Below are 15,941 nucleotides of genomic sequence, written 5' to 3' on the forward strand. Positions count from 1 at the left end.
CCGCGCCCGGCCGACATAGTATATATTTATATCTGTTCAGTGTCTGTGTCTTTGCATCTCTGTGTGTGTGTGTGTATGTGTGTGTGTGCTCAAAAGAGTGCATGGCTGGGTGTGGTGGCTCATGCCTGTAATCCCAGCACTTTGGGAGGCCAAGGTGGGCGGATCACAAGGTCAGGAGATCGAGACCATCCTGGTCAACGTGGTGAAACCCTGTCTCTAATAAAACTACAAAAGTTAGCTGGGTGTGGTGGCATGTGCCTGTAGTCTCAGCTACTCGGGAGTCTGAGGCAGGAGAATTGCTTGAACCCGGGAGGTAGACGTTGCTGTGAACCGAGATCGTGCCACTGTACTCCAGCCTGACAACAGAACAAGACTCCATCTCAAAAAAAAAAAAAAAGAGAGTGCATGTGTGTGTAAGAGAGAATATCCTGTGTATTTTCAAATAAATTATGGACACCTTTCTAGAAAATGATAATATGGTAGTCTATGAAAATCAAGGACTATTTCTTTTGCATTTGGAACTGGATGTATTACATACCTAATTTAATAATTTAATTTTTTTCATCTTCATTCTTATCTCCAAATTATATTTGCCTAGCTCTGTTCATTGTTCTCTGCAGACCCTCAGAAGAGCAAGGATTTCATCTCTTAGAACCAATGCTACATTTATAACTTTTGTCACAAATTAATGTCTCATACTGTCTTATAGTCATTTTACTTTCTGATATAAGAACAGAATCTTATTAGAGTTGCTCAGTTAAAGAAATAATACTCATCCTAGAATGAGCAAAATAGGCACAGTTCAAGGAGCTTTTCCATTCGTGGGGCTTTTCCTCTAGAAAGAGGGGATCCTGAAATTAAACAACAACAACAACAACAAGAAATCACACAGATGACTAAATAATTACAAATAATAAAAAATGCTATGAAATAAGATAGAAAGTAGAATATGTGATGAGAGATGATAATAAAGGAATCTAGAATAAGCTAGGATTGGCTAGCAGAAGTGTTTTAGCAAGATATAAGGTAAAACGTGAAGGATTTAGTCCACTGAAAAATTAGAGAAATACAAGTTCTGATAGAGGTGATGGTAGGTGTGAAGATTTTGCTGGGTAAACTTGAGGTCGTGAAAGAATGGGATAGGTGAAGCATAGAGAACGGGTAATGGAAAAGGAGAAAGAGAACATAAAATGAGGTAAATTCCATCCCACTGATTGATTCAGTTGGGGAAAAATACTGCTTCAGTACTTTTACTCTTGGTGATGCCTGAAAGAACTAGATATTCCTATTAAGCTATCTGTTCTAAAACCTTTGAACATCCAAAGTAAATGATATCATATCGCCCCTCCCAGCATTCTATTACAGGAGCACCTTGTTTTATTGCACATTGCTTTCTTGCACATTGAATGTTGTGGGCAACCCTGCCTCAAGCGAGTCTGTCAGTGTCATTTTTCGAATAGCATGTGCTTATTTCCTGTCTCTGTCACATTTTGTTAATTTTTGAAATATTTCAAACCTTTTCATTATTGTTATGATATCTGTTTTAGCGATTTGTGATCAACGATCTATGATGTTACTATTATGTTTTAGGGCACCATGAACCACATTCGTATAAAATGGTGAACTTAATTGACAAATGTGTGTGTTCTGCCTGGTCCCTGATCAGCCATTCTCCCATCTCCCTCTCCTTGTGCCTCTCTATTCCCTGACACACAACAATGTTGAAATTACACCAATTAATAATCCTACAGTGGCCTCTAAGTGTTCAAGTGAAAGGAAGAGCTGCACATCTGTCATATTAAATCACAGGCCAGAAATGATTAAGCTTAGTGAGGAGGGCATGCTGAAACCCAAGGCAGGCCAAAAGCTAGACTTCGTGTGCCAAATAGCCTGGTTGTGACTGTGAAGAAAGGACTGATGAAGGAAATTTAAAATGCTACTCCAGCGAACACACAGATAATAAGAAAGCAAAACAGCCATTGCTGACATGAATAAAATTTAAATGGTATGGATAGAAGATCAAAGCAGCTACAACGTTCCCATAAGCAACAGCCTATTTCAGAGCAAGGAATAACTCTCTTCAGTTCTATGATGGCTTACAGAAGAAACTGCGGAAGAAAAACTGGACATTAGCAGAGGTGTGTTCATTAGGTTTAAGAAAGAGGCCATCTCTGTGACATAAAAGTGCCAGGTGAAGCCGCAAGTGCTGACGGGAAGCTGCAGAAAGTTATCCAGAAGATCTAAGATCACTGATGAAGGTGGCTACACTAAACTAATAGATTTTCAGTGTAGCTGAAACAGCCTTCTGTTAGAAGAACATGCCATCCAGGACTTTCCATACTAGAGAGAAGAAGTCAATGCCTGGTTTCAAATCTTCAAAGGACAGGCTGACTGTCTTACTAGGGACTAATGCAGCTGGTAACTTTAAGTTGAGGCCAATGATCATTTACCACTCCCCAAATCCTAGGGGCCTTAGGAATTATGCTGAATCTACTCTGTGCTCTAGAAATGGAGCAACACAGCCTGGATGATAACACATCTATTTACAGCATGGTTTAGTAAATATTTTAAACCCACTGTTAGGACCTACTGCTCAGAAAAATAAAATAAATTCCTTTCAAAACATTACTGCTCATTGACAGTGCATCAAGTCACCTAAGAGCTCTTATGGAGATGTACAAGGAGATGAATGTTGTTGTTGTGCTTGCTAACACAACATCTATTCTGCAGTCCATGGATCAGTCCATGGAGTAGTTTGGGCCTACAAATTGTATTTTTTCAGAATAATCTGTAAGTCTATAGTTGCTGTAGATAGTGATTCCTCTGATGAATCTGGACAAAGTAAGTTGAAAACTTTCTCAAAAGGACTCATCATTCTAGATGATATTAAGAACATTTGTGATTTGTGGGAGGAGTCAAAATATCCACATTAACAGAAATTGGAAAGAAGCTGATTTCAACACTCATGGATGACTTTGAGGTATTCAGGGAAGGAAGCAATTGCAGAGGTAGTGGAAGTGGCAAGATAATTAGAATGAGAAGTGGAGACTGAAGATGGGACTGAATTGCTGCAACCTCATGATTAAACTAGAATGAATGAGGGGTTGCTTCTTATGGAGGAACAAACAGTGATTTCTTGAGACAGAGTCTATTCCTGGTGAACATTGCTGAAATGACATCAGAGGATTTAGAATATTCTACAAACAGAGTTTATAAAACAGGGACAGAGTTTGAGAGGATTGCCTCCAATTTGGAAATAAGTTCTACTGTGGGTAAAATGCAGTCAAACAGCATTGCACACTACAGAGAAATCTTTCATGAAAGAAATAATAAATTGATGTTGCAAATGTCATTGTTGCCTTATTTTAAGACATTTTCACAGCCAGTCCCATCTTCAGCAACCACTACTCTAATCAGTCAGCAGGCATCAAGATGGAGTCGAGACTCCACCAGCAAAAAGATTACAACTCACCGAAAGCTCAAATGATTGGTAGCATTTTTTAGCAATAAAGTATTTTTTAAAATTCTGGTATATACACTGACTTTTTAGATATTATGCTATTGCACACTTAATAGTCTACAGTATAATGCAAATGTATCTATTGTATGCACTGGGAAACCTGAGAATTCATGTAACTTACTTTGTTGAGATGTTTGCTTTATCACACTGGTCTGGAACCAGACCCACACTATCTCCGAGGTATGCCTCTAAGTGACTATTCTGTGGTTTGCCACAAGATGGCAACAATTATCTAACAATGTATCTGTCTTCTAGTTTCCAGAGATGAATGATATGCTGAGAGAAAAGGTAACTGGAAGAAAAACCGATTTCACCTTCTTCATGATTCAGAATGCTGGAATGTTAACTGGATTCACAGCCATTCTGCTCATTACCTTGTATGCAGGAGAAATCGAATTGGAGTAATAGAAAATGGAAGATGGTGTTGTTAATAAAGGCATTTAATAGATAAAAACATCTCCAAAAGGGATTTTGAAGCTGATCCTATTTAGTTAAAAAGATAATTTTGCTTTCAACTGTAGGTCAAGAAAACTAATTATTGGTGTCAGTCTGTGAAATAGTCCATTATTTGTTGTTAAAAATGCTTCAGAAGGTTTTCAGTGTCAGTCTGAGATGCCTGGTATATAGGAGTCTTTGGGAAATACCTATTTTTCAGCATTTCATGCATATTGGATATCACCATGAAGCAAGAGACATGCATTCTATAATCATGTAGACACTCAGACTCGGGAAAATACAAGTTACATCTTGAAAGCCTTTAAAACTCTATGGTAGGATCAAAGGTTCAAGTGGTTTCAGAGAGGTTTTATTTCAATTAATTTGTTCTAGTGCTTTCAAGAGGAAGTACATCAAAATGTAGAAGGTAAAAATGTATGCAACACTAATATAAATGATTCCAAGTCTTTAAAGAGCTAAAGAAAAAAAGATTTCTCACAGCTTTTTGTTCTGTTTTGTATTTCAATTAGGAACTTACATTATTTTGGAAACCGTTCTAAAATAATAGGAGTTAGGAAATTAATAAAGTTTTGCTAGCCCTGCTAAGTTCAAGCTTAGAGGCTTATCGCTGGGTGTAAACTTCATCAGATTCCACGAAAAGCTGGATAGCTTTTTTTCTGACTGATGTTGTGGTTGCACCTCTCACAAATGGCAGAACAGTATGTAAAGCTGGTAACACCTCAGTTTCGGTGCACCGTGTGTTTGCTTTGTGAAGGTGAAGAATATGTTGGTTTAGAGAAAGAAATTGGATGTAATTTTATGCAATTTACTTTTAAAGACGAACATAATTATTTAGCAGAGAATATTTTAATAAATGCAAAACAACAGCTGGACTGCTGTACGTCAAGGACTGATTAACTGGAAAACATATGTTCCTTATGTGTGATCGAGAGCCGTTCAGAAAAGACTTCTTTTGTGTTCAGCCTACACTTTTCCATATGGTATACCTTGAAAAAAATTAGCACACCATGGTTATTTTCTACCTTTTAAAAAAGATAGAGCCTGTTTACTCATTTAGAAGATAGAGAAAATTGGTCTAAAATTGAACATCTTAGATTCACACTCCCAAGTCACTTAAGGAAAGATGATTTGATGGTGAGGAGAATGATGGACAAAGCCCAACAATGATCTCAGGAATGACATTTTCCAACAGACCAAAAAATGTTTTCACGTAGCAGCAATGCAGATTTGGTGAATATTTAATATATATTTTAGTATATATTTCACTTTATGAACTCCAATTAAAAATTGTTTGACCAAATAGTAAACACCTTTTGAAACCATGCATTGTGTCATTTGTTATTTAATATGGGTCCTGTGGAGTGACTACCATGTATCTGGTATTATGGGGGAAAGATATAAATAGGAAATCAGTGATGTGCTCAAACTGCAAATCTAACCCTGCCATGGCTTATTTCTATACCAGTTGCTTAGCATGGCCAACCCGAGAGTCCACTATTTTAATAGTCCCTGAATAGTATTATGATGATTTCTCATTGCTTCGTAGGGCCCTACCTAGTAGACTATTTCTGATTTACCACATCTAAAAGGGTTTCTTTAATGAGATGCTTAAAGTTTTAAAAAGTGAACTAGTTGAGAAGAGCCAAAACAGCACCACGAGTTTACCAGACAGTTTACCAGATAGGTGTATCAACAGCTGATTACTGATGGCCTGTACCAGGGGAACATTAACTGCCAGTCTGTCCTCCATACTCTGGTTGGCATCATCTTCCTTTAGGTCTCACTTTGGAGACCAGACTTCTGTGTTCATTTAAGGTCCATTACAGTAAAGAGGTTCTTAACCCTATAATAAATAAGATTCTCCAACACTGATGTTACTACAGCTTCTTTCTCACTGGTACTTTGCCTTCCATACAACTGTGGGTGGCAATGTCTGTGTTGGATTGCTTTTCCTTAGCTTCCTTGCTGTGCCAGGTATGCACCAGACATTCTCTCATGGCCATTTCTCTTCCATATTGGGAATTTCCAATTCTGGATGGTCCCAGAATCAGTGAGTTAATGAGTAAGATTTCAGGCAAGCTAAGGCAGCTGGATAAACTGAAGACTTCAAATACCTGTTTCATTAATTCTAAGACATGCATTTCCCCAAATGGTATGCTGTAATCACCGACAGCCAGGTAGCATTGTGGAGGTAGTTATACGTGCCTGAAAATGAAAATCATCTGTTGCAATCTGGTAATGCTAAGAAAATGCCAGTAGCACTGTGTTTAGGATTCGATGGTATATGATAACAGGGGATTATCTATGTTAGTTTTACTTTCCTTCTTATAAAAGTGTGGAAGGAGCAGTGCAGGACTGGCATGGCAGTTCCATGGTGGCTGGGAACCCAGACTCCTTTGATTTGTCAGCTCTGCCATCTTTAGTTTGTGACTCCCACCTTCAAGATTGCTTCATGCTCTAAAATGGTTGCTAGAGATTCAGCCTTAAAAATTCTACGTAGCCAGAAGGAGTAATGGGTAGAAAGGCAAAAAGTTCACACCCAGCTCTTCATCCCTCTTTAAGGAGCCTTTTCAGAAGTAACATCCAACAATCTTCACTTGTATTCAATGACCAGTGTTAATCACATGACCATACCAATCTTCAGGAGAAGCCGAGAAACATTGCTTTCAGCTGGATACATTACCGGCAATAAAATCCGAATTCTCTTACTGAAAAGAAGCCCCGAATGGATGTCGGCTGTCTCAGGTACAGACAGGCTTGTATCAGTGTAATTCAGAAGCTTATGACTCCAGATGGTTCTTATGCAGCCAGTTTATGGAACTGCTTTTTGTAGGGATTCTCATGACTTGTTTCAGATCAATCCCTTGTCACTTTAACTATTTTAATTCTACTGGCCCATCTGAGCAGTCTTGCCTAATAACCAGTATTATTCTTTACACACTTGTACTACTTGTCTTTATAGTTTCTCTGTCTTAACCTCTTGCGAGTAGTATTTATTTACCTTGAAGAAATCCTATGTTTTTCACAGGATGATCTAAATTCTAAGGAAACGGAAACAAAACTCTTTTTCTATGGACTTTGATCTTTCTGTTTAAAGCTCTTCTGATTACTGGAGCCATATCCAGAACTATGAAACTAAGTACTATTAGCACATACTGGCAAAATAAATGTAAAAAGCCACTTATTTCTCCCCCTGCCCCATGTGGGTTATTACAGCTAGTCAGTACAAGAAAGTTGTATCTGAATAGTTTATCATCTGATTCTTGTAGATAATTAAATGGGCTACTGGTGACATCAAATTTCAACTTCATTTACTTTGGATATATACGGTAAGAATACCAAGGAACAATTTTAATGGGTAGGGCTTGCATGTTTTAAAGTTTATACAATGGCTTAATTCCTTCTGCAGTGACTGCATGTTATCCCCACAACAGTATAGACCAACTAGTAGTAAAACCCAATGAGGCAACACATGGATAATTTATTGCTATGCTTATGGTTTGCTTAGGGGTCATAGGAAAGAAAAGTAAAGATGAAAAGTTATGGAAATCTTGGAAGAATTCAAAAGGAAATTCTTCCTTCTCGCAAAAAGCTGAGGAAGTTTTTAAAACTTGTTTCACTCTGTATTTTGTGGCAAGCTCCATTAGCAGACCTCACAGACACTGCGGATGGTGTCTGACTTCCAGGAAATAGAGAGGCTCAGAGGAGGGCTGCAAAGTGCCTTTGCAGGTGAAGTGAGGAGAGTTGTTGCTACCTCAGCTTGACCTTCAGTCCTAGAGTTTGTTGGGACAAAGGGTAGTTGAATATTCCCTTGGTCTAGTGTGAGCCGAGTGGTGTATAAGATCTGGTTTGGAACAATTTAAAATCTTGTGTAAGAGGGGTACTATCTTGAAAATAGAAGAAGGTTGGTACTGAGTGGACTTCTGGAAAACCAAGGACTAAGTCATGTGGGGCAATTGGAGAACTAGATTACATCACTTGGCAGGAGCCCTCTGAAGAATCCCAAAAGTGCCTGTAAGAGAATGGTTAGTCTTAAGCATTTGTCAGACAGCATTAAGCCACATTTTGACAGTATCTGTCAAGTATAAATGTTTTTATCCCCTCTTTTCTTTCCTTCATCTAAGCACTTAACCCTGGAGGGGCCAAAAGCCAATTAGCAAACAGTGGGGAATGAGGAAATAGAAGGATTCCTTCTCAGAAATCTTACCTTTGAATACAAATTGAATTATGGATTGATGCATTGGATTAGACACTTTCTATAATTGACTTGAGACTATGTGTCTTCAAGTGATTGTAGGATTTTATATTCCCTCAAAGTCCTGTGTCAGAACAGCTGCATTGTGCCACCCCAAGTTTCATCCAGGGGTAGGAGAAGGTCTAGCCAGTCCTTCTCCCCCAAGAAGACTTACAAGGACAGTGAGGAACAAAATTAAAGTTGTTTAGTTACCCCTGTGAGAACTACATGTTAATATACTGATTATATCTGCCCTTTAAAAATTAGTACTTAACAACAAGCCTGTGAAATGGGTTCTGTTTTTAATACGAGGCCAGTCTGCAGGTGAGAAGTTGCAAAGGAACCACGTGCTTAGGGCTGCAGCCAGGCAAGAGCATGATCAAAGCCCTTCCACCCACACTGCTGACCTCTTGCAGCAGCTGCAAACAGCAGGAGAGCCCCTTCCTCTTGCAGTATCCCTCCAGCGCCCTCTACTGAGACAGCTCAATATCCTGCTCACTGTAATGGATGGGTGCTAAAGGAATTCTGTTCATTATGACAGAGCATGTATTTAGAGTGAATCTGGAGTTCAGCAGCAGTAAGCTGATAAGTGGCACAGGGAGACATTACGCTGTGACAAATGACATCATTCTGTGGTGATGGGACTTCGTGCATTTGCTATGTTGGGGACATAGACTTTTCAACTGTACAAGGTGGGGATCCACTCTCCACCCTTCTGTATCCTTCCCCAGAGACTGACCCACATGGACCTCAATGGGTATAGCCAAATGGAGAATGTCAACAAGAGACTGGAGGAAGTGAGGAGAGAAAGGATAGAGTATTGATTTCCTTGACTGTCCTCCTATTGGGTATCCTTGGGCTGCCTGTTTTGCTCAAGAAGGCCTGCTCCAGAGAAAAGCTTCTTAAAATATCTGTGGTGAAGACCCAGCGTGTTTTCCTTATTTCCAATTTATCAATAGCTGACACTTCTGTAAATAGATAGAATTGAAAGAAATTACTAGAAAACGAAATACAATTAAAATAAAACATAGGCCAGGTGTGGTGGTTCATGCTTGTAATCTCAGCACTTTGGGAGGCTGAGGTGGGCAGATCACGAGTTCAGGAGTTTGAGACCAGCCTGGCCAACATAGTGAAACCCCCTCTCTACTTAAAAAAAAAAAAAAAGAAAGAAAAAATTAGCTGGGGGTGGTGGCAGTTACCTGTAATCCCAGCTACTCAGGAGGCTGAGGCAGAAGAACTGAACCCAGGAGGCAGAGGTTGCAGTGAGCCAAGATCATGTCTCTGCACTTTAGCATGGGTAACAGAACAAGACTCCTATCTCAAAAAAAAAAAAAAAAAAAAAGACATAGAAAATCCAACCTTATTTTTATTATTAGATAAACCTCATTTTTTATTAGACATAATTATTCTATGGAATTGCTGTTGAAGTTTATAAATGCTTATTCTCAATTTCTGTACCTAGTTCATCTAAAAAACAGTTGCTGGGCCAGCATCTGCCTGTGGATTCCCCTCCTTTGGTTTTGGTGCCCGCTATCTCTCTGTCCCTTTGGCCTAGGGGTAGTAACAGCTCTGCTGTCTTCAGCCCTGCGTTCATGTAGCATCACTTGTGGTTTCCCTGTACCCCACTTGCATGCTTGTAACTAGTCCCTTTGTAAATTAATGGACCTGCCTCACCTTATCCTCATTTGAGCATGGCGGTTGTTTGTTTCCCTTGTGGCTGTGATTAATCAGCAGTAAAAGTCTTATTCTGGAAGAGGAGGTGACTGTGTGAATTTGGCAGGAGAAAGAATACACTACAAGTAGGTATATGGGAGTGAAGTTGCTACTCACTGAAAGCAAGGAGAAAATTTATGGGGATGAAAGATGATAAGAAGTCATTATCATTAAATGTTTTAGGGTAAACAAGACGGAATTGGGTTAGATTAATTTGTACGAATAACTATGCATACAGAGAAAAATATCTAGGATATTTTGAGAGACTAGTTATAAGTGGACTTATCACATTTCTGGCAGATAAGAATCTTTGGACTAGATAAAAGACTAACCAACTGTCCGACAAGACGTCCTTAAGCATGAATCATCACGTGTTTTTAAATAAAGACATAGATTTCTAGATGGGGAAGAATGAATACATTTTTATGATTGTTTATTGAACTATTTATGCCTTATGGGAATCTTTCTCATGTAGATGTATCTATAGGTCACATTCCCTCACTTAAAGCATACTATGAAGTGCTACGTGGAATATCTGAGTAAGAACACTGGGACGGCTGCTTGTGACCATATTGCTGAGACATTCCACTCATTCACAGCGATGCTTATATATAGACAATGTTTTTTCTTTGGGAATCATTGTATGTGCTAACTTTAATGGTGTCACTCTAATAATTATGTACGAGCTTGTTAATGAACTGGGAAACATTGATTTTAGAAGCCTTAGAAACTGTGGAGGAAGGTGCTTCATGTGGATCTTTCTACTTTTTGTATCTTTTGTGTCTCCATGAAAAAATCTTTTAATTTGTGAAAAGTAAGCCTCAGAATTCATGTCTAAGCATTTTGTAGAAGGATGCATGTGAGAAAAAGCACCTGCACTGTCATAGCGATCCTTTGGTGTTTTAAGATGAAAAAGTTCAAAGCATTTTAGAATAGTCATAAAGATGACATTGTATAAGTTAGGAGCTGTTTGTCCTGTTACTTTGTGGTGACAAAGCTGGTGAAAGTGGTATTATGTTTGGATATGTTTGGAGCAATGCACTTCTGTTGATTGTTCCTGCCTACCTTGACTTCTGCACTTCTCCATGTAAAAGCTTCACTCTTTCTTTTAGAAACTGGTTTCTCCCAACCCCTACTGAAGATTGTCAACCAATGCACTTAACCTCACCCGTTAGCCACAAGCTGGGCAAGTCACCCAGTCTGGGTCAATTGTCGTCTTTACACAGAAACTTCTAAGGATGTGGAGAGCCAAAGCTCTTGCCTCTTATATCTGACACCAGAGCTGCTAGTGGTCATGTTCCTGGCACAAGGAGAAACCTGGGAAAATGAGATGGATGCTGAGATAAGAGTAGAAGCTGTGGGGACTGGATGGAGAGAGTTTTTGTGTTGTCCTTGGTTCTAGTTCCTGACATCCTTAATACTTTTCAGTTATTTTTCTTTAGTTCCTTCAATTTTGTAAGTTACCCAAGTTATTCTAATATCTTAGTAAGTCCTTTTTGGCTTTAGCTAATTTGATTTGGGTTTCTGTGTCTTGTAATAAAATTTTTCTAATTAATACAGCAGTTAAATATTGAGATATTTATTTCAAACAAAATTCCCAGCTCTTGAATTTAGCACAGTTCCTCAGCACTTTCTGGAACTCTACTATCAATGTCGGAAGTCAACTTCCTAGGCAGAGTATAGTACAATCTCTATTATGTTCCAGTAGTGGGGAGTAAAAATCTTTCAAAACTCGTGGATAATTTCTATTTATTTTTATTTCACTTTGGAAGACATAGAAACATTGTACATATTTTGCATTTTTTCATTTAGCACAATTAATACATCAAAAGTAAAGATTGTTCCTCAGTGATAACTATGAGAGGGTAACTAACATTTGATGCCACTGGAAAGTTTTGGAGCCAAAAGGGGCCTCAATCTATAACCTAAACAACCTTGAGTTCAGAACAGATAATGGTGTTGAAATAATATTCTATGTATAGAACCATATGATTTTTAAGAGTAGGAGCAGGATAACTGAGGGAATAACTTACATACCTTGACAAGCCATGCAAAATCAGACTTTATAGATAACTCCAAGGAAGATGTTTAATGTAGGATATGAATCTAGGCCACACTTCATACATCATGTGTTCACAGAAAAATGCAGTCTCTTAGCAACCATCACCTGGTTGTCAAGTTATTATTTGATTTTTATAGACATCTGGCTTTTGAGGCACATGCCTCACTGATATTTAAGCATAATATCTAGGTTAGTGTTGAAATAATTATATTTCACTTTCTTCCAAATAATACTTAAAAATTAACTGTTTAAACTTTGCCTCCTTTTTTGAAATTATGATAAACCATTGTAGGGAACTATGGTAGAGAATAAGGAAAAAAATTCTGAGCTTGTTCTTCTGTGAATGAATGAATGAATGAATTCATTTGTTCAATAAAACACATATTCAGTGTCTACTGATGCTAGGCCTGGAGATATAAAAATAAATCAGAGCTCATCTCTGCTCTCAAGGGTATCATGGCATGTGGAAAACCAATAATACCACAAATCAGAGTGTTATGTTAGAGAACATGGACGGTCAACTCAATAGTAATTGTGTACAACTGGGAGAATTCTCCTTAGGTTGGAGGAGGAGTCAGTGACAAATACTTCACAGAGGAGGAAGCATTTGACTATTTGACTTAGGTTTAATGAATAACGTCTAACTCATTTCTCATCAGACCTCTTCTCTCCTCTTGGTTCCAGGAGCCTTATCCTGTGACTTAACTTGAGCTGGAACTCTTTTGCAATTAATGATACCAAAAGAGAACTGTAGAGTATAAATATGTGTTGGGGGTAAGGTGTTCCAGATAGTTGTGATTAATAACATTACCACAGGGAGAAAGGAAATGCAAACAATCAAATTAATACTAACTGAAGAAAGGCAGGCTACTCAGAGGTATGCACACTGAAGCCACACTTTTTGTTATATATGTAGTTATGTATACATAACATATACATATGGGAAAAATATTTTCTAGTACATTAGTAAGGGATATCTCTATGGGATTATGAATCATTTTAAATTGATTCTTTGTAAAATGTTAATGTTGTCTCAATTTTTTTCAATAAACACATGCTTACCAGTAAATTAGAAGAGAAATTAGAAGATGTCTTGGTGGGATTTTTGAATTATTCAAAGTACATTGTTTTTAATGCTTTCCAATTTTCTTCAATGAACATGTATTCTAAAAAAGGCTAATAGATGTGATTAGGAAAAAGGAGAAAAGCTAACGACTTAGAGGACTGAAAGATTACGGAAACATGGTAACTCACACGCTTAAAACTTTACTATGTTCCTTCTCTTTGTCTGTCAGGCAAAGTAGTAATTGCATTATCTGGAATATTTCACCTCCACATCTCTGCAATACCAGTGCCTTCAACAGTGATTGGTTAGAGGTAGGATATGACATAGTTATGACCACTGAGACATGATGCTGTGTGTGCTGTGAAGTTTCTCAAAAGGAGTAAGGAAGATACAGCCTCTTCTTTCTAGGGACTTTGTTTGTAGGTGTGACACCTGGAGCAGCCATTTTGCTACTGTTTTGTTTTGAATTGTGTCCCCCACCCCCGAAAAAAGATATATTTGAGTTCTAATCCCCAGTATCTCAGAATGTGACCTTATTTGGAAATAGAGTCATTGCAAATGTAATTCGTTAAGATAAACTCATACTGGAGTAGAGTGGGTTCCTAATCTAGTATGACTGGTATCCTTACTAAAAAGGGAAATTTAAATACTGGCTACACCATGTAAAGATGAAGGCAGAGATCGTGGTGATGCATCTACAATGTCAACAATTGCCAGCAAACCATCAGAATCTGGGAGAGAGGTATGGAATGGACTCTCTCTCGCAGCCCTAAGAAGGAACCAATTCTGTGCATGCTTGAATCTTGAACTTCCAGCCTCCACAACTGTGAGACAATACATTTTTGTTATTTAAGCTACACAGTTATGGCACTTTATTACTGCAGTCCTAGCAGACTAATACAGCTACCTTGAGAGGAAATAGCGTGGGGATGAAGGTGATGTGCTGAGGAAGCACAGCAGAACGTGGAAAGATGGTCCATGAGGACCTCCTTAGCCATTGAATTGACAAGCCTCTTCCCTGGAGTCCCTCTTCCCTGGATTTTTTTTGGTATGTGTAATAATCACTTTTCCTAATGGTGCAAACCATTTTGAGTTGCCCTTTGGCTACTAGTAATTAAAGCAAACTTACTAAGTCAGCCCTCCCCAGTGTTCCTTTTTACAATCTAAATTCTGATGTCCAACTCCTCCCTGGGTCACTCACTGTCCCCAGGTGTCTATGGATCTAAAGAAGAAAAGAAGGATAAATCCTTTTCTCCCAAGAGATCTCTCTGCTTTTGTGAAAAGCAGACAGGATGACATTATCTAACTTTTCTCATCATTAGAAGTCAAGCCCGGCCGTGACTCCCATTATGACATTTTGATGGCCACATTTTATAAGAAAAGCCCAAACAGACAGACCTGTCTGTAAATTCTTTCATCCTTTGTATTCTTTCCTTAACTGTGCCTTAGAGGGTGTTTGATTATTGCAGGGTAGATGGAAAAGAAGCAAGTTCTGACCTATGCTCTCGTTCCTCACTTTCTGGATTATCTTTTGGGCCTGGAGTCTCTTGGAGTGAGGAAAGGAAGCCATTTTTACACTCTGCTGTGGTAGCAATAAACTTCATACTCTTAGGAGGCTGCATGCCATCTTCAAGAGGAAGAGAATGAAGAGGTTAAGAATTATGCAATCAAAATGTGCTGCTCTGGCATATTGACTATTTTGAATTAAAGATATTTAAAAAATATCAGACATGAGGAGGTCACTCTGATCTTAATTCTGTGTCTTAACGGCAGGAGATGAAATTCTTATATGAGAGATGACCTCCCTGTCACAGAAGGAATACCATTCTCCTTATCAAGGATGAGAAATCGAAGCCGAGAGAATTCTGTATACACCTTGTTCAACTAATTCTTATGTTTTAAGCCTCCCCACAAAATTGAGCTGCCTTTTCAAAATGTACTGTCCTTTGTGCAACCAGTGTAGAAGCGATTGACTCTCACTGCTTCCTTGGATCTTCTTTTCCCTATATGGGCTCTTATGTTCCGTAAAACATGTATTAAATAAATTCGTATGCTTTTCTCCTGTTAACCTATCTTACATCAATTTAATTCTTGGGCCCATGTGGGACCCTAAGAGGATGGAGGTCGAGTTTTGCCACCTCTGCAGGAGAAAAGAGAGATGCCCAGACCACCAGGGCAAATCTTTGATTTCCCAGGCTTCGAAGTGGGCACTGTGTCTGAACCTGGCCCTCTGAAACTTCCTCTTCCTGGACATCCCAGCTGCTGATGTAAGTTGCCCCTGCACTGGCTCAGGGCTGGGACATTAAGGAATTTCCCTTTTGTTGACATAACAGTAGGATGGCTATAGCTAAAACAATATATTATTTAGTTTCAAATAACTAGAAGGAGGATATGAATGTTCCCAACACAAAGAAATGACAACTATTTGAGATGATGGATATGTTAATAACCTTAATCTGATTCCTGTACATTATATGCATTACATATACATACATTGTATGTATAATATCACTATGTACTCCATAAATATGTGCAATTATGTGTCAGTTAAATAAATTTAAACAAAGATTCCTATGGTTTTATCATTTTCATGTGGCTTCCCTGTGTCTTTTAAGCTGCTAAAGTAACTCACATTTCCACAGAGGATATGGATTTGGGGGAAGAGAATAATTATTTATACTCACATGAACTCTTCAGCCCCTGATCACCAGGCAGAACTCTTAACTGGTATCCTGCTTCCATTTGTATTGCAAGTCATGGGTTTGAGGGATCTCCTGAAAAAGCTTTGGAGTTTTTACCCAGGAATGCTGGTCTGGGTTCTCATCTTATTTACTCATTCATTTAAGAAATGGTGATGGATTGGCTGGGCACGGTGGCTCACGCCTAATCC

At 38.5% G+C, this 15,941-nt stretch overlaps 1 protein-coding gene across 2 annotated transcripts in view; it reads left to right on the top strand.

Moving 5' to 3' along the window:
* The window catches only part of SLC39A8 (solute carrier family 39 member 8), a 98,785-nt gene extending 83,164 nt beyond the window's left edge, over nt 1-15,621 (top strand). The window contains exons 9-11 of one of the 2 annotated variants that reach the window (XM_017877092.1): nt 3,776-3,808; nt 7,246-7,305; nt 13,281-15,621. In XM_017877092.1, coding sequence (XP_017732581.1) covers nt 3,776-3,808; nt 7,246-7,305; nt 13,281-13,289 — 102 coding nt within the window. In that variant the 3' untranslated portion in view covers nt 13,290-15,621. Of the gene's footprint in view, nt 1-3,775; nt 5,301-7,245; nt 7,306-13,280 lie in introns of those variants that run through there. The other variant, XM_017877091.1, reaches the window with a different exon arrangement.
* Nucleotides 15,622-15,941: the final 320 nt, after the last annotated feature.

Source organism: Rhinopithecus bieti, unplaced genomic scaffold (genome assembly GCF_001698545.2).
Source record: "Rhinopithecus bieti isolate Rb0 unplaced genomic scaffold, ASM169854v2 scaffold_9690, whole genome shotgun sequence".
Taxonomy (NCBI): Eukaryota; Metazoa; Chordata; class Mammalia; order Primates; family Cercopithecidae; genus Rhinopithecus; species Rhinopithecus bieti.